Raw genomic sequence first — 18,889 nt, forward strand, 5'->3', positions numbered from 1 at the left:
AGTCTACAGCTCCCAGCGTGAGCGACGCATAAGACGGGTGATTTCTGCATTTCCAATTGAGCAAACGGCACACCAGGAGATTATATCCCGCGCCTGGCTTGAAGGGTCCCACGCCTACGGAGCCTCGCTCATTGCTAGCACAGCAGTCTGAGATCGAACTGCAAGGTGGCAGCGAGGCTGGGGGAGGGGTGCCCGCCATTGCTGAGGCTTGAGTAGGTAAACAAAGCGGCTGGGAAGCTCGAACTGGGTGGAGCCCACCGCTGCTCAAGGAGGCCTACCTGTCTCTGTAGACTCCACCTCTGGGGGCAGGGCATAGCTGAACAAAAGGCAGCAGAAACCTCTGCAGACTTAAATGTCCCTGTCTGACAGCTTTGAAGAGAGTAGTTGTTCTCCCAGCATGGAGTTTGAGATCTGAGAATGGACAGACTGTCTCCTCATGTGGGTCCTGGACCCCCGAGTAGCCTAACTGGGAGGCACCCCCCAGTAGGGGCAGACTGACACCTCACACGGCCGGGTATCCTTCTGAGACGAAGCTTCCAGAGGAACGATCAGGCCAGGCAGGAACATTTGCTGTTCAGCAGTATTCGCTGTTCTGCTGCCTCTGCTGCTGATACCCAGGCAAACAGGGTCTAGAGTGGACCTCCAGCAAACTCTAACAGACCTGCAGCTGAGGGTCCTGACTGTTAGAAGGAAAACTAACAAACAGAAAGGACATCCACACCAAAACCCCATCTGTACGTCACCATCATCAAAGACCAAAGGTAGATAAAACCACAAAGATGGGGAAAAAACAGCAGAAAAGCTGAAAATTCTAAAAATCAGAGCACCTCTCCCCCTCCAAAGGAACGCGGCTCCTCGCCAGCAACGGAGCAAAGCTGGATGGAGAATGACTTTAACGAGTTGAGAGAAGAAGGCTTCAGATGATCAAACTTCTCCGTGCTAAAGGAGGAAGTTCAAACCCAATGCAAAGAAGCTAAAAACCTTGAAAAAAGATTAGACGAATGGCTAACTAGAATAACCAGTGTAGAGAAGTCCTTAAATGTCCTGATGGAGCTGAAAACCATGGCACAAGAACTACGTGATGAATGCACAAGCTTCAGTAGCCGATTCGATCAACTGGAAGAAAGGGTATCAGTGATTGAAGATCAAATGAATGAAATGAAGCGAGAAGTTTAGAGAAAAAAGGGTAAAAAGAAATGAGCAAAACCTCCAAGAAATAGGGGACTATGTGAAAAGACCAAATCTACGTCTGATTGGTGTACCTGAAAGTGACGGGGAGAATGGAACCAAGTTGGAATACACTCTGCAGGATGTTATCCAGGAGAACCTCCCCAACCTAGCAAGGCAGGCCAACATTCAAATTCAGGAAATACAGAGAACGCCACAAAGATACTCCTCGAGAAGAGCAACTCTAAGACACATAATTGTCAGATTCACCAAAGTTGAAATGAAGGAAAAAATGTTAAGGGCAGCCAGAGAGAGTGGTTGGGTTACCCACAAAGGGAAACCCATCAGACTAACAGCGGATCTCTCGGCAGAAACTCTACAAGCCAGAAGAGAGTGGGGGCCAATATTCAACATTCTTAAAGAAAAGAATTTTCAACCCAGAATTTCATATCCAGCCAAACTAAGCTTCATAAGTGAAGGAGAAATAAAATCCTTTACAGACAAGCAAATGCTGAGAGATTTTGTCACCACCAGGCCTGCCCTACAAGAGCTCCTGAAGGAAGCACTAAACATGGAGAGGAACAACTGGTACCAGCCACTGCAAAAACGTGCCAAATTGTAAAGACCATCGATGCTAGGAAGAAACTGCATCAACTAACGAGCAAAATAACCAGCTAACATCATAATGACAGGATCAAATTCACACATAACAATATTAACCTTAAATGTAAATGAGCTAAATGCTCCAATTAAAAGACACAGACTGGCAAATTGGACAAAGAGTCAAGACCCATCAGTGTGCTGTATTCAGCAGACCCATCTCACGTGCAGAGACACACATAGGTTCAAAATAAAGGGATGGAGTAAGACCTACCAAGCAAATGGAAAACAAAAAAAGGCAGGGGTTGCAATCCTAGTCTCTGATAAAACAGACTTTAAACCAACAAAGATCAAAAGAGACAAAGAAGGCCATTACATAATGGTAAAAGGATCAATTCAACAAGAAGAGCTATCTTAAATATATATGCACCCAATACAGGAGCACCCAGATTCATAAAGCAAGTCCTTAGAGACCTACAAAGAGACTTAGACTCCCACACAATAATAATGGGAGACTTTAACACCCCACTGTCAACATTAGACAGATCCACGAGACAGAAAGTTAACAAGGATATCCAGGAATTGAACTCAGCTCTGCACCAAGCAGACCTAATAGGCATCTACACAACTCTCCACCCCAAATCAACAGAATATACATTCTTCTCAGCACCACATCGCACTTATTCCAAAATTGACCACGTAGTTGGAAGTAAAGCACTCCTCAGCAAATGTGAAAGAACAGAAATTATAACAAACTGTCTCTCAGACCACAGTGCAGTCAAACTAGAATTCAGGATTAAGAAACTCACTCAAAACCGCTCAACTACATGGAAACTGAACAACCTGCTCCTGAATAACTACTGGGCACATAACGAAATGAAGGCAGAAATAAAGATGTTCTTTGAAACCAATGAGAACAAAGACACAACATCCCAGAATCTCTGGGACACATTTAAAGCAGTGTGTAGAGGGAAATTTATAGCACTAAATGCCCACAAGAGAAAGCAGGAAAGATCTAAAATTGACACCCTAACATCACAATTAAAAGAACTAGAGAAGCAAGAGGAAACACATTCAAAAGCTAGCAGAAGGCAAGAAATAACTAAGATCAGAGCAGAACTAAAGAAGCTAGAGACACAAAAAACCTTCAAAAAAATCAATGAATCCAGGAGCTGGTTTTTTGAAAAGATCAACAAAATTGATAGACCTCTAGCAAGACTAATAAAGAAGAAAAGAGAGAAGAATCAAATAGATGCAATAAAAAATGATAAAGGGGATATCACCACTGATCCCACAGAAATACAAACTACCATCAGATAATATTATAAACACCTCTATGCAAATAAACTAGAAAATCTAGAAGAAATTGATAAATTCCTGGACACATACACCCTTCCAAGACTAAACCAGGAAGAAGTTGAATCCCTGAATAGACCAAGAACAGGCTCTGAAATTGAGGCAGTAATTAATAGCCTACCAACCAAAAAAAGTCCAGGACCAGACGGATTCACTGCTGAATTCTACCAGAGGTACAAGGAGGAGTTGGTACCATTCCTTCTGAAACTATTCCAATCAACAGAAAAAGAGGAAATCCTCCCTAACTCATTTTATGAGGTCAGCATCATCCTGATACCAAAGCCTGGCAGAGACACAACCAAAAAAGAGAATTTTAGACCAATATCCCTGATGAACATTGATGCAAAAATCCTCAATAAAATACTGGCAAACCGAATCCAGCAGCACATCAAAAAGCTCATCCACCATGATCAAGTGGGCTTCATCCCTGGGATGCAAGGCTGGTTTAACATATGCAAGTCAATAAACGTAATCCGGCATATAAACAGAACCAAAGACAAAAACCACGTGATTATCTCAATAGATGCAGAAAAGGCCTTTGACAAAATTCAGCAGCCCTTCAGGCTAAAAACTCTCAATAAATTAGGTATTGATGGGACATATCTCAATAAGAGCTATCTATGACAAACCCACAGCCAATATCATACTGAATGGGCAAAAACTGGAAGCATTCCCTTTGAAAACGGGCACAAGACAGGGATGATGCCCTCTTTCACCACTCCTATTCAACATAGTGTTGGAAGTTCTGGCCAGGGCAATCAGGAGGAGAAAGAAATAAAGGGTATTCAGTTAGGAAAAGAGGAAGTCAAATTGTCCCTGTTTGCAGATGACATGATTGTATATTTAGAAAACCCCGTCGTCTCAGCCCAAAATCTCCTTAAGCTGATAAGCAACTTCAGCAAAGTCTCAGGATACAAAATCAATGTGCAAAAATCACAAGCATTCTTATACACCAATAACAGACAAACAGAGAGCCAAATCATAAGTGAACTCCCATTCACAATTGCTTCAAAGAGAATAAAATACCTAGGAATCCAACTTACAAGGGATGTGAAGGAACTCTTCAAGGAGAACTACAAACCACTGCTCAATGAAATAAAAGAGGATACAAACAAATGGAAGAACATTCCATGCTCATGGATAGGGAGAATCAATATCGTGAAAATGGCCATACTGCCCAAAGTAATTTATAGATTCAATGCCATCCCCATCAAGCTACCAATAACTTCCTTCACAGAATTGGAAAAAACTACTTTAAAGTTCATATGGAACTAAAAAAGAACCCGCATTGCCAAGACAATCCTAAGCCAAAAGAACAAAGCTGGAGGCATCACGCTACCTGACTTCAAACTATACTACAAGGCTACAGTAACCAAAACAGCATGGTACCTGTACCAAAACAGAGATATAGACCATTGGAACAGAACAGGGCCCTCAGAAATAATACCACACATCTACAACCATCTGATCTTTGACAAACCTGACAAAAACAAGAAATGAGGAAAGGATTCCCTATTTAATAAATGGTGCTAGGAAAACTGGCTAGCCATATGTAGAAGGCTGAAACTGGATTCCTTCCTTACACCTTATACAAAAATTAATTCAAGATGGATTAAAGACTTAAATGTTAGACCTAAAACCATAAAAACCCTAGAAGAAAACCTAGGCACTACCATTCAGGACATAGGCTTGGGCAAGGACTTCATGTCTAAAACACCAAAAGCAATGGCAACAAAAGCCAAAATTGACAAATGGGATCTAATTAAACTAAAGAGCTTCTGCACAGCAAAAGAAACTACCATCAGAGTGAACAGCCAGCCTACAGAATGGGAGAAAATTTTTGCAATCTACTCATCTGACAAAGGGCTAATATCCAGAACCTACAAATAACTCAAAAAAATTTACAAGAAAAAAACAACCCCATCAAAAAGTGGGCAAAGGATATGAACAGACACTTCTCAAAAGAAGACATTTATGCAGCCAACAGACACATGAAAAAATGCTCATCATCACTGGCCATCAGAGAAATGCAAATCAAAACCACAATGAGATACCGTCTCACACCAGTTAGAATGGCGATCATTAAAAAGTCAGGAAACAACAGGTGCTGGAGAGGATGTGGAGAAATAGGAACACTTTTACACTGTTGATGGGACTGTAAACTAGTTCAACCATTGTGGAAGACAGTGTGGTGATTCCTCAAGGATCTAGAACTAGAAATACCATTTGATTTCTAGAAATACTAGAACTAGAAATATCCCATTACTGGGTATATACCCAAAGGATTATAAATCATGATGCTATAAAGGCACATGCGCATGTATGTTTATTGCGGCGCTATTCACAATAGCAAAGACTTGGAACCAACCCAAATGTCCATCAATGATAGACTGGATTAAGAAAATGTGGCACATATACACCATGGAATACTATGCAGCCATAAAAAAGGATGAGTTCGTGTCCTTTATAGGGACATGGATGAAGCTGGAAACCATAATTCTCAGCAAACTATCACAAGAACAAAAAACCAGACACCACATGTTCTCACTCATAGGTGGGAATTGAACAATGAGAACACTTGGACACAGGAAGGGGAACATCACATACCGGGGCCTGTTGTGGGGTCAGGGGAGCAGGGAGGGAAAGCCTTAGGAGATATACCCAATGTAAATTAGGAGTTAATGGGTGCAGCACACCAACATGGCACACGTATACATATGTAACAAACCTGCACGTTGTGCACATGTACCCTACAACTTAAAGTATAAGAAAAAAAAAGACCTACATAAATTTTGACATTAAAAATCTGAAATTAAAGAAGGATATTTATGGTGATAGGTAGAATTGATACCCACCATGAGAATATTTTATTGTTAATTGACTATCTGTGCAGATAGGCCATGGTAAAAATTTTTTACAAATGAATGTCTTTATTTTTACATTATTGCAAAATCTTTGCCTCATTGCAACAAGGTGTTGTGATTAGGAAAAATATAGGATAGTGTCAATCCAGAGACGTCTATGTTGGTGACATAATCCCACGTGGTAATGACTTCACATAATTTGTTGTGTTATTTTTTGCTATGCCTTTGTTTCTGAAATAGATGTAATACAGTTTCTACATTTGAATATGACACCTGAGTTTGAGGGTATGACTATATTTGACCTGGCAGTAGTATAATCTAGTTATTTTGAGGTAGCATTGACTATAGATTTCACAGTTTTTTGAACTTCAAAAAATGGAAATTTAAAATATTTGGATTTGTGACTGTTATGTCACCAAGTCTCATTCTTTTGGAGAATTTTGGGCTTGCTCAAAAGTTGGTTAAAATAATTTGAAAATTACTTAAAAACAATATTGATGGACTTTTGATAAGGCTCAGATGAGCATGATAATATATATGCTGTCTATGCTGAATCTTCTAATCTTGTCTTTTTTTTTTTCCTATCTTTTTCCAATCTCTTGCTTTCTTCTCTCCCACTTAAAAAAATCTCAAAACAAAAAATTTCTCTCCTTCTTTCTTTACTTCTGAAAATCTGCAGGATGGACATGTAGAGGTGGCACGTTTGCTTTTGGATAGTGGTGCTCAAGTGAACATGCCTGCAGATTCATTTGAATCTCCATTGACGCTAGCTGCCTGCGGAGGACATGTTGAATTGGCAGCTCTACTTATTGAAAGGGGAGCAAATCTTGAAGAAGTTAATGATGAAGGATACACTCCCTTGATGGAAGCTGCCCGGGAAGGACATGAAGAAATGGTAGCACTACTCTTAGCACAAGGTAAAGCAGTTTTGCTTCTTTTAGAAAAATCAGTTTTCTTTGGATGTTTTGTGTTAGTACTGGTGAAGTTTACTACAGCTAGCATATATATATTGCATTGATGATAAATTCTGAACACCCTGGAGGAAACCACAGAAGCAGAGAAGACAGAGGTGATTATCACAATTCAGAAAATTAATGTCTTTATTATAAGTCTCTTGCAACTAATTTTATCTATTTTTATACTTTCCTAGGAGCAAATATAAATGCCCAGACAGAAGAAACTCAAGAAACTGCTCTTACTTTGGCTTGCTGTGGAGGATTTTCTGAAGTTGCAGACTTTCTTATTAAGGCAGGGGCTGATATAGAACTTGGCTGCTCCACACCTCTGATGGAGGCATCTCAGGAGGGACACCTGGAATTGGTTAAATATTTGCTGGCTTCTGGTATGTGGCTTTAAGATGCCTTATTGCTCAGAAAGACAAATACAAATAATAGTTTATTTATATGTGGAATCTAAAAACGTTGAGCTCATAGTAGATAATAGAATGGTGGTTACCAGAGTGTGGGGATGAGGGTGGGAGGAGAGTACACAAGGAGAGGGGAAATGTTGATCAAAGGGTACAAAGTTTCACTTAGATAGGTGGAATAAGTTTTAATGATATATTGCATAGCAAGGTGACTATAGTTAACAATAATGTATATCTCAAAATTGCTAAGAGTAGATTTAAATGTTCTCACCACAAAGATGTGAGGTGATAAATATGTTAATTAGCTTGATGTAATCATTCCACAACATATACATATATCATAACATCACATTGTACCCCATAAATATATACAATTATTATTTGTCAATTAAAAATAAAATAAAATAATTAAAATTACCATTTAGAAAAAGACTTACATTGCTTTCTTTAACAACTAACTGTTAACTTTTTCATTTCTATAAAAGTTGAAAGACAGCTGCATAATTTAACTGATCTTAGACTCCTAAGTCTCTAAAACTGATTTTTAAAAAGATTTCTTACTGTTATTAATGTTTGTGTAGTGACCATAAGGTATCTCATTCACCTTCTTTCTCCATCTAATTGTTTGTGGCTTGTGGAAGGGAGATGTTAGTTTCTCCTAGTCTCTGTTAATAAGAGGAGGTGGGGATGATGACATTATTGAGGGTATAATTTGGTACCTTTAAGTCTGTTCATTTCTTGACATTTCTAAGTCATCTGAAAAAAGTGGGAATTAATTTATTTTTACAGAGTACTAATTTTAAAAATATTTGTGCTTTATTGTTAAGCTGTGGTAAGCAATAAGTACTTTTACATAGAATATTTGTAGTTTTATAGAACATACTAAAAAAAAATTAGTCCCAACAGTTGTAAATATATTCTTTGAAAATAATGTCAGATTTTTCTTTTTTTCCAGGTCTGGTGTATTATTTAAAATTTGATATATAGAAAAGTTAATATGTAAAAGAAAATAAAATATTTAGCAAAATTTTATTCATCCTTTTGGGCTTTCATTGTTAACATTAATTTTAATATAGCCCAACCTCAGTTTTTCCTTTGAATTATTATTGAAATGATTTGTTAAACCAGATTTTATTTTATTTTATTTTTTGAGACAGAGTCATGCTTTGTCATCCAGGCTGGAGTGTAGTGGTGTGAATATGTTCCACTGCAACCTCAACCTCCTGGGCTCAAGTGATCCTTCAGCCTCAGCCTCCCAAGTAGCTGGGACTATAGGCGCATACTACTATGCCTGGCTAATTTTTGTATTTTTTGTAGAGATGGGATTTTGCCACGTTCCTGAGGCTGTTCTCAAACTCCTGGGCTCAAGCAATCCTTCTGCCCCGGCCTCTCAAAGTGCTGGGATTACAGATGTGAACTACCACAGCTGGCCTTAAACCAGATTGTGAATGGTTTGGATGATTTGTGGTTTGGACAAACCAACCATAAATGCTGACTTTTTTCCTGAACAAATACTGATAATCACTCTAGTTATTGTATATATTCAGTCATTTTTCCCCTATCATTTTTAGTAACTGTGTCCTATTCAAGAGTCTTTCTCTGCTAGTGGTTATCTTTGTACATTCTTCCCACATCCCACTCTTAAGCTAAAGTCATGCTATTGTAACATGTTTTTAAAAGAAGGAATAAATGTTTATTAAGAAATTATTGAATATCAGACATTTTGCTCAACTTTTGTGTTATCTCTATTCATTGCCACTGGTTCCTGTGTAGTGAGAAATATTAAACACATTCTTGTAGATGAGGGAACTAATGCACAATGATGTTATATAACTCCGTTTAAGGTAACCAAGCTAATAGGGACAGAGTCAACATTCAAACTTAGAACTCTTGACATTGTTTTTTCTACTGCATTACCATTGATTTAGCTCCTTTTGCTTATTTGAAGTATGTAGCTCGTAGAAACTATCTCAGGGTTTGAGAATCACTTTTATGTGATCACTACCTAAAAGTGTTTTTTTCCCCCCCAGTTTTAAGGGTAATTTATTTACGTGAAGTACTTCTTACAGTGTGGCACTAAAGAAAACTCAAATAAGGCCTATACAATTAAAACAAATTTAACAACCTTTTTGTTATGGCATTTTTTCAAACATATAGAGAATGTAGTATTTGAGATCCTAAGAATCCATCACCTAGTTAGTGTTTTAACATGAATGTCTAATTCATGGCCAATCTTATTTCATCTGTACTTCCTCCACATCCTCATTCTTACAAAATTATTTTTATTTAAAACAAACATTTTTAACTTTTTATTTTTAAAATTTGAAAATTAATGATTAAAAATGTTACTTTTATAAAAGTGTTAATATTCAGTATTTAAAAGATAATTTTAAAAATAACACAGTACAATTTTCCTACCTAAAAAATTTTAATAAGAGTTTCTTAGCAAATATCCAAGCCGTTTTCATATTTCTCTGATAGTTTTATAAATCTGTATGTATGTATTTAGTGACTTGTTTGAATTAGGATTGAAATAAGATTCATACAATCACTATTAATCAATGTCTCTTAAGCCTTTTTTAATCTATGGGCTACATTTCATTTTTCTTATCGTTCTTCTTGCAATTTTTGGCTGAAGAAATAGAATGTTTTTCCATTAGGCTTCCCAGAGTATGGATTTTCCTGATGATATTGCTATGATTTTGTTTAACTTGTATTTCTATCCTTTGGATTTTCTATAAATTAGTAGTTAGATCTAGAGACTTGACTGTATTCAGGTTTGATTCTTTTTTTTGTTTTTTAATGGGACTACTTCATAGGTGGTATTTGTATACTTTCTTCAGGAGGTAATAAGTATATAGTTGTCTCTCTTTTTGTGATATTATTAGCCATTGATGAGCATTGCTTAGATCCATTAATTCATTAGGGGTTACAAAGGGGTGATACTCTAAGTTCTTTTATTCCTTCTTTGTTTATTCCTTCCTTGAATATCTATAAAGAGAAACTTTCCCTCAACTATTTGCCTGTAAATTAAGTACAAATCATCATATAAGAATGGCAAGAAAGGCCGGGCATGGTGGCTCACGCCTGTAATCCCAGCACTTTGGGATGCCGAGGAGGGCGGATCACAAGGTCAGGAGATGGAGACCATCCTGGCTAACACCGTGAAACCCCATCTCTACTAAAAAATACAAAAAATTAGCCAGGCATGGTGGTGGACGCCTATAGTCCCAGCTACTCAGGAGGTTGAGGCAGGAGAATGGCGTGAACCTGGGAGACAGAGCTTGCAGTGAGCTGAGATGGTGCCACTGCACTCCAGCCTGAGTGACAGAGCGAGACTCTGTCTCAAAAAAAAAAAAAAAAAAGAATGGCAAGAAAAATGTTTGTCTTTTTTTCCCCCTTTATCTGCCAGTTTCCAAAGTGATGAGGTAGTCCCTTAGCATCCTTCAAAGGTCATCAGTGAAGTGTTTTTTTGTTTGGTTTTGTTTTGAGACAGGGTTTTGCTCTGTTGCCCAGGCTGGAATGTAGTGGTGTGATTGTGGCTCACTGCAACTTTGAACTCCTGGGCTCAAGGGATCCTCTTGCCTTAGCCTTCCAAGTAGCTGGGACTACAGGCACGCACCACTATGCCCCGCTAATTTATTTTTTTATTTTTTGTAGAGGTGGGGTCTTGCTTGTTGCCTAGGCTGATCTCGAAGTCTTGGCCTCAAGCAGTCCTCTCACTTTGGCCTCCCAAAGCGCTGGGATTACAGGCATGAGCCACTGTGCCTGGCCCTGTTTTTTTGTTTTTTATTTGAACATCATTTTGAACTTTTGGATTTAAATATATAAGATGGCCTTTACTTCATCACGGTCATTATTATTTTTGATGTAAAAATTGTCAGAAGATGGGACAATTTGAATATCTTTGGTCAGTAAGGTTAGCTCCTAAATCCTTTTGACATGACCTCATTGTAGTCTCTGATAGTTTCCTTGCTTTCTCATATGGCGAGGTGTTCCAGGCTCATCTTGTATAGTTCCTGCTCCAGCCTTGGGATCAGTCATTTTTCTAAGAAGCCCTAATTTCATTTAGTAGTAAATGGTACTTAGAGACCACAATCTAAGCTAGAGATGCTATTTATGCTTAGTCTACTACCATTGTCTCTAGGCTTTAGTTGGTCAGGGCTGGGAAATATATATTTTTCTTATAGATTAAATATATCAGGAATTCATTGGTCACCTTTGAAGGATGCTAAGGGACCACCTCAGTATTTCCAATTCAGAACCACAAGGGTTTTTTTTTGGTTTTGTTTTGTTTTTGAGACAGAGTCTTGCTCTGTTGCCCAGACTGGAGTGCAGTGGCATGATCTGAGCTCACTGTAACCTCCGCCTAACGGGCTCAAGCAATTCTCCCATCTCAGCCTCCCAAGTAGCTGGGACTACAGGCATGTGCCATCATGCCTGGCTAATTTTTTTGTTTGTTTGTTTGTTTTGGTAGAGACACGGTTTCACCATGTTGCCCAGGCTGGTCTCAAACTCCTGTGCTCAAGTGATCCACCCGCCTCAGCCTCAGCCTCCCAAAGTGCAAGGGTTACAGGTTTGAGCCACCATGCCTGGCCAGAACCACAAGATTTTTACTTAAGTTCAACAATCTTATATCTCACCTAAGGTTGGGAGTTCAAGACCAGCCTGGCCAACATGGTGAAACCCTATCTCTACTAAAAATACAAAAATTAGCCAAGCGTGGTGGCATGTGCCCATGATCCCACCTACTCAAGAGGCTGAGCCACGAGACTTGCCTGAACCCAGGAGGCAGAGGTTGCAGCTGAGTCACGCCACTGCACTCCAGCCTGAGCGATAGAGTGAGACTATCTCTCAAAAAAAAAAAAAAAAATCTTATATCTGTGTTTTCCCTTAACCATGCCCAAAATTTCTGTTCTCACTAAATAATTGCTCATTTGATTTATACCGCAATATCCATAGAACTGTCTCTGAATACAAACCAAAAGTACCACCAATATGATTTCTGAAAAATGGTTAATATTTTTTGGTTTTGCAGCTCTTTTATTCCTTAGGGTATATCTTACTAGTGATGTAAGGGCAAATTACTGTGTTTTAAAATCATTTGGTTTAGTTCTTTTTGGTATGACTCAAATTATTTTTATAAAGCATATTTAAAGGAAAACTAGTATACTTAAAATGCATTTTGATATTTTCACATATTGAATTCTTCAGTTTCACCAGATTGCAAAATTGGACTATCTAATATAATTTTACAGTTCACAAAGTAAATGTATGCTTTTTTGTTTGCTAGGCGCTAATGTGCATGCTACAACAGCAACAGGAGACACAGCCTTAACCTATGCTTGTGAAAATGGACATACGGATGTTGCAGATGTTTTACTTCAAGCAGGGGCTGATTTAGTAAGATATTCTTAATTTCAAATATTTTTGCGTTAATGTTAATATCCATTTATACTTAACATTTAGAAAACACTAAAGATCAATGGTTTGCATACTTTGTATACAGTAACTTAAAAAAAAAAAAAGCTTGGCTACCTGTTCTAGTTGTTGTGTGTATTAAATGTATTTGAAAATACTTAGTGTTGAACAGGGCATACTGTTTCTTTTCCTAGGTAAAACTACTAGTTTGTTTCTTCCTTTCACTCCACCCCCATTTGACATTCCTGTGCTTTTTAAACTGCCCTCTGCTAGATATATCATAAATTCAATGATGTGTTCACAGAATAGAGTAACAAGTCAAGTCACTTTGAGTGATTTATTATTATTTTAATTGACACATGATAATTAAACATATTAATGGGGTACAGAGCGATATTTCAATACATGTATATAATGTGTAATTATCAAATCAGAGTAATTAGTACATCCATCATCACTTTGAATGATTTCTGTTGTTTCTCTGATTAGACATTTCAAAACAAAGCTACTATTGTTAATCATCCTCCTAGTACATTCCTACAAATTCTATTCTTTTTGTGTTTTCTGTTTTGGTTTTTCAAAATTTCAAATTAGGTGGCAGGTTCATATGTGTAATAATCTATATAAAAATAATATTCCATTTAAATGTTCATGCCTCTTGCTGAAATGTGTGCTTTGCCTAGCTTTTATTTTGTGAGAGTGCTTTAAACTGCTTTCTAGAGTTTTTCCCAGAATTCTCTGATACATTTCTTAAAAACCTATATGTGACATACATAGGTTATAGAGAATTAGATTTCTTAGTTTTGCTTATTTAGAAAAAACTATGAAAGTATTACCTTTTAAATCATCCAAGGAGATACCTGAGAACATTATTTGAAAATAATTATTAACCAAAATAAATGTATAGTATGATTGTTATTTATTATCATTTCTACTAATACCAAATATTGTAATGAAAACACTATCATTCATTCTTATTAATTAGGACCTTCCCTGTCAGTTATAATTTTTGGGAGGTATGCTTTTTTGTCTGAGAATTGTGACAGCAATATATGTTAAGCACATCTTAGTCTTTTGACTTCTTTCTATATCTTTTTCCTTTTATAGAGTTGCTTTGAGTCATCTATAAAAATTAGTTGAAGTTCTTCATTCAAAATAAAGAAAAAAGTAGAACTTAAAAGCTTAGATAATATCAGCAAAATTTAATACTCTTATCCCCTAAATTCTTACCTGGATTCTCTCTTCCTTGTATTTTCTACAACAAAGTCACTGTCTTAACCTGTTGGGAGTTCTTCCAAAAAACTGAATAGGGCTGGGTGCAGTGGCTCACGCCTGTAATCCCAGCACTTTGGGATGCTGAGGTGGGTGGATCACCTGAGGTCAGGTGTTCAAGACCAGCCTGACTAACATGGTGAAACCCTGTCTCTACCAAATACAAAAAGTTAGCTGGGTGTGGTGGCACATGCCTGTAATCCCAGCTAGTTGGGAGGCTGAGGCAGAAGAATCACTTGAAGCCAGGAGGTGGAGGTTGCAGTGAGCCTAGATTGCGCCATTGCACTCCAGCCTGGGCAACAAGAGTGAAAACGCTGTCTCAAAAAAAAAAAAAAAGAAAAAAAATTAAATAGGATAAAAGAGGAACTGTCTGGTAAATGTACTCTAATGTATAACAAAACCATACTGATTGTGACCAAGTTAATATGTTACATTTTTAAATATTTTATTTTTACCGTCTTCTGGAATTAGTTAAAATAGAGTGTTTATTATTTAGTTCCTTAGAAGAACTACATTAATTGAACAGATAGAACTATTTGAACTTACCATATTTACTTACATTCAAAACGTAAGATTAAAAATGGCCCAGATAGGCCAGGCGCTGTGGCTAACGCATGTAATCCCAGCACTTTGGGAGACCGAGGCAGACGGATCACCTGAGGTCAGGGATTCGAGACCAGCCTGGCCAACATGGTGAAACCTGTTTCTACTAAAAATACAAAAAAATTAGCTGGGCATGGTGGCGGGCCCCTGTAATCCCAGATACTTGGGAGGCTGAGGCAGGAGAATCACTTGAACTCAGGAGGTGGAGGTTGCAGTGAGCTGAGACCGTGCCATTGCACTCCAGCCTGGGCAACAAGAGTGAAACTCCATCTGGGAGAAAAAAAAAAAAGGCTCAGATAAATACGTATCTTAATTATTCAATACAGAAGTAATGCCATTGTTCTAACATAATTATTCATTTTTTATCTTGCAATCTATTTTTACATTCATGTTTACGTGAAATTATAGACACAATATATAATACAGTTGTTTTCTCTTTTTTCACTATGTGTTCTTGTGTTCTATCATAATCTTTACCATATTACTATATAGTCTCTATATTTATAACTCTTGCATCATATTCCATCAAGTTGATGAACCATACTCGTTCATTAATTATGGAACTTTTGCTTTTCATTTTTCACTATTACAAATACTGTTAGATTTAATAACTTTATATGTATAACTTTTTACCTTTTCTTATTTTGAATTATTTTATATATTGATTTTAAGTTTTAAAAATGTATAACCTGTTCCATGCTTTTGATATCTATGGACTGATATCTTAATTTTAATATTATTTATTTTCCTCATTATAAAAAGCAATACTGTTCTTCATATAAAATGTGGAAATGCTGGGCTTGTAGTCCTAGCTACCAAGGAGGCAGAGGTGGGAGGATTGCATGAGCCCAGGAGTTAAAGGCTGCAGTGCACAATGAGCATGCCTGTGAATAGCCATTGTATGCCAGCCTGGGCAACATAGTGAGACCCTTCTCTTAAAATAATTTTTTAGGAGAAAAAGAAAATGTGGAAAGTATGGGAAAGTATAATAATTTTTATATTTAAAACCTATGAATATTTCTGAGTAAAATTTGTGACAGTGAAAAAAATATAAAACCTATGAATAAATTTTATTTCAGGCTTTATTGTAGGCCAGAGGAAAGAAAAAGTTCTAGTCAAAAACAGGGAAACCTCAGAGTAAAGCAGGCAGATTAGTCCCTGAGTCCTGGGAAAAAGTGACTGGTAATTCTTATTAACTTTATCTTACAAGGCAATACCATCTTACTTGTCCTTCATTCTTTGCTGCTGTCTTCTAATATCTGTTTTGGGCTATAATAATTTCCTCCAGCAGTTTGCAGATAGAGGACTGTCCATCCCCCATTGCATGCAGTGGAGATGTATTTCATTCCTGGTGTCTCATAGATATGTTCTCAGTTTAAGTGTACTAATTCTTTTTTTTTTTTGATGCAGAGTCTGGCTCTGTTACCCAGGCTGGAATGCAGTGGCACGATCTCGGCTCAACCTTCTCCTCCTGGGTTCAAATGATTCTCCTTCCTTAGCCTCCCGAGTAGCTAGAATTACAGGTGTGCGCTAAAATCCAGCCTGGATGACAGGGCAAGACACTGTCTCAAAAAAAAAAAAACGTAGTTTATCACTGACTTTCCTCCCTAACCATAAAGTAAGCCCTCTGACCTTTGTTGCTTTCTTTGGACTGTATTCTGCTGACTGAGTGAACTATATTGGGCATTTTCCAAAAATAGTTGAGCAATTGGAAACTAGGTAATTTAGACATGGGTACATTAGTACTCTGTAGTTCTTCTTCCTGGAACTTATTTCCTTTTAAATGAGATTTGATATGGACCTCCCTTAATAGAAAGAAAAATATCTTATGGATCAGTTTATTATCTATATTAAATCTTATAAATAGAAAACATAGACCAAGTCCTCTTTTATAAGATTTTTTAAAAAATTTAAACAATATATTGTGTATCTCTCTAGACATTTCTGTATACCCAAAATACGTACATTTAATATATGTGATATAACATCTTTCTGTGTTCCAGTAGATTTCCCATTCTTTTTCACAGGTACCCAGTGTTCTGTATAATTTATTAACCATTTATCTACGCATAAACAACTGAGTCAATAGTTTTTAAATATTACAAATGGTGCTGCAGTAAATATTGCTAGGCATATTTATGTATCTTTGCTACTTTTGTGAATATATATAATAGGGATAAATTCCTGGAAGTGAAATTGCTGGTTATAGGGAAATATTTGACTAAAATTTTATTGTTTCGAGAGGTCCACATCTGAAATTTTGATAACTATTGTCAAACTGTTCAAAAATGCTGAACCAGTGTACATCTCTGTTAACAGCTGAGCCCTCCTGACTCTCCCACATTCTCACAAATACAAACTGATTTCTTCTTTCTCCCCTCCTTCCTTCCCTCCCTTCTCTGCCTCCCTCCCACCCTCCTTCCTTCCTTCTTCCTTTTTTAAACAGTTTAATTTTCTAATTTCTGATCACAGCCCCTATGTTTGCATTATCTACAAAAATCTTCTTGCCTGGCACAGTAGCTCAAGTCTTTAATCCCAGCTCTTTGGGAGGCCAAGGAGGGCAGATTGCTTGAGCCCAGGAGTTCAAACCAGCCTGGGCAACATGGTGAAAACCCGTCTCTACCAAAAAAAAAAATACAAAAATTAGGGGGGTGTGGTTGTGCGTGTCTGTAGTCCCAGCTACTCAGGAGGCTGAGGTGGATCACTTGAGCCCAGGAAGCGGAGGTTGTAGTAAGCTGAGATTGCATCACTGCACTCCAGCCGGGGCAATAGAGGGAGACCCTATCTCAAAAACAAACAAACAAGCAAACAAAAAAAACTTACTGTGCTACAATTAGCCCTATTAATTGCTCCCAAAGCTTTAGCAAACTATAGAGAACACAGGAATAAAATTACTTTCTGGAAGTGTGTGAAGACACCATTTACAAATAGATTTTTAAAAATCAAATATTTATTCAGTATCTATTGACTTCATTCTGAAGGACAAGGAGAGTAATATATCTTTCACCATAGAATTTTCATGAGTTATTTTAATATTCTCCTGGTTATACATTTACATTCTGATTTAGGACCCTATTTCTCATAGTTATTTAAATATATATATATGTATATATAATATTTAAGTTGATTCAGTTTTTACATTGCTAGTCTTTCTTATTATGTAGCTTCATGATTCCTGAATTCCTCAACTTGACTTATCTGTTGGCTGGCTAGTATTGGTATTTTGATTTGAATTTATTCTCCCCCTCAAAAAAGGAGTTAATAGGTGCTTGCATATTTTAGAATGCCATATGTTGTATTTATAAATGAATGTAGCCATGTATGAAATTATTGAATCACTTGTTCTTTCCCCTCAAAATTTTAAACCCACTGTATTAGTGTCTTCTGGTACTGAATATTGCCAAAGCCTGCTTGACTATTCTCTATTATATGTAAGTGTCTCCTTTTTCTGTCTGGATTATCATAAAATTCTTTCATTATACTTAAACATCTGATTTCATCAGGATGTATCTTGTGTTAATTATTCTATATTAATTTTCCTGAGAAACAGTGAATACTTTCTGTCTGAAGACTTTAATAAGTCATAGTCTTTAATAAGTTGTCATAGTATTTTATTTTTTTAATTTTAATTTTTTTTTTTTAGTGGTGACTGTGGGGTCACCTTTTTTTAAAGGAAGGTTTCTTTCTGCTATGTTTTTGACTATTTATTTTTCTATTCTGTTAACATCCTTTAAGATATTTACCATTCATATGTATGGTCTCCCTCATCTCGCTTGTTTGTATTTGTATTATCTTTATGTCTAATACATTTCTTTGTCCTTTTCTTCTGCATTGTGTCTTAAGTCTGTCATCCAGGTCACTATTTTTTTCTGTATACTTGTTTCTGCTTTTTTTTTCTTAAAAGGGACAGGGTCTTGCTTTATCCCCCCAGGCTGGAGTACAGTGGCATAATCACAACTTACTACAGCCTTGACCTCTCAGTCTCAAGCAATCCTCCACTTCAGCCTCCTGAGTAGTTGGAACTACGGGCGCACACTGCCACACCAGCTAATTTTTTATTTTTATTTTTTGTAGAGACGGGGTTTTGCCATGTTGCCCAGGCTAGTCCTGAACCCCTGGGCTCAAGCGATCTACCCACCTTGGCTTCCCAAGTTACTGGGATTACAAATGTGAGCCACCAGGACTGGCCTGTTTCTACTTCTAAATGTGGTTTTCATGGCTTCACTGTTACTGCTCCCTT

General features: G+C 37.2%; 1 protein-coding gene across 29 annotated transcripts in view; it reads left to right on the plus strand.

The window, feature by feature from the left end:
• Positions 1–18,889, plus strand: part of ANKHD1 (ankyrin repeat and KH domain containing 1) — a 141,667-nt gene that overhangs the window by 49,230 nt on the left and 73,548 nt on the right. For 28 of the 29 annotated variants that reach the window (XM_054489216.2, XM_054489217.2, XM_063665537.1 and 25 more), the window contains exons 8-10: positions 6,667–6,904; positions 7,138–7,329; positions 12,647–12,756. In XM_054489216.2, the coding sequence (XP_054345191.1) occupies positions 6,667–6,904; positions 7,138–7,329; positions 12,647–12,756 (540 nt within the window). The remainder of the gene's footprint in view (positions 1–6,666; positions 6,905–7,137; positions 7,330–12,646; positions 12,757–18,889) is intronic. The other variant, XM_054489239.2, reaches the window with a different exon arrangement.

Source organism: Pongo pygmaeus, chromosome 4 (assembly GCF_028885625.2).
Source record: "Pongo pygmaeus isolate AG05252 chromosome 4, NHGRI_mPonPyg2-v2.0_pri, whole genome shotgun sequence".
Taxonomy (NCBI): Eukaryota; Metazoa; Chordata; class Mammalia; order Primates; family Hominidae; genus Pongo; species Pongo pygmaeus.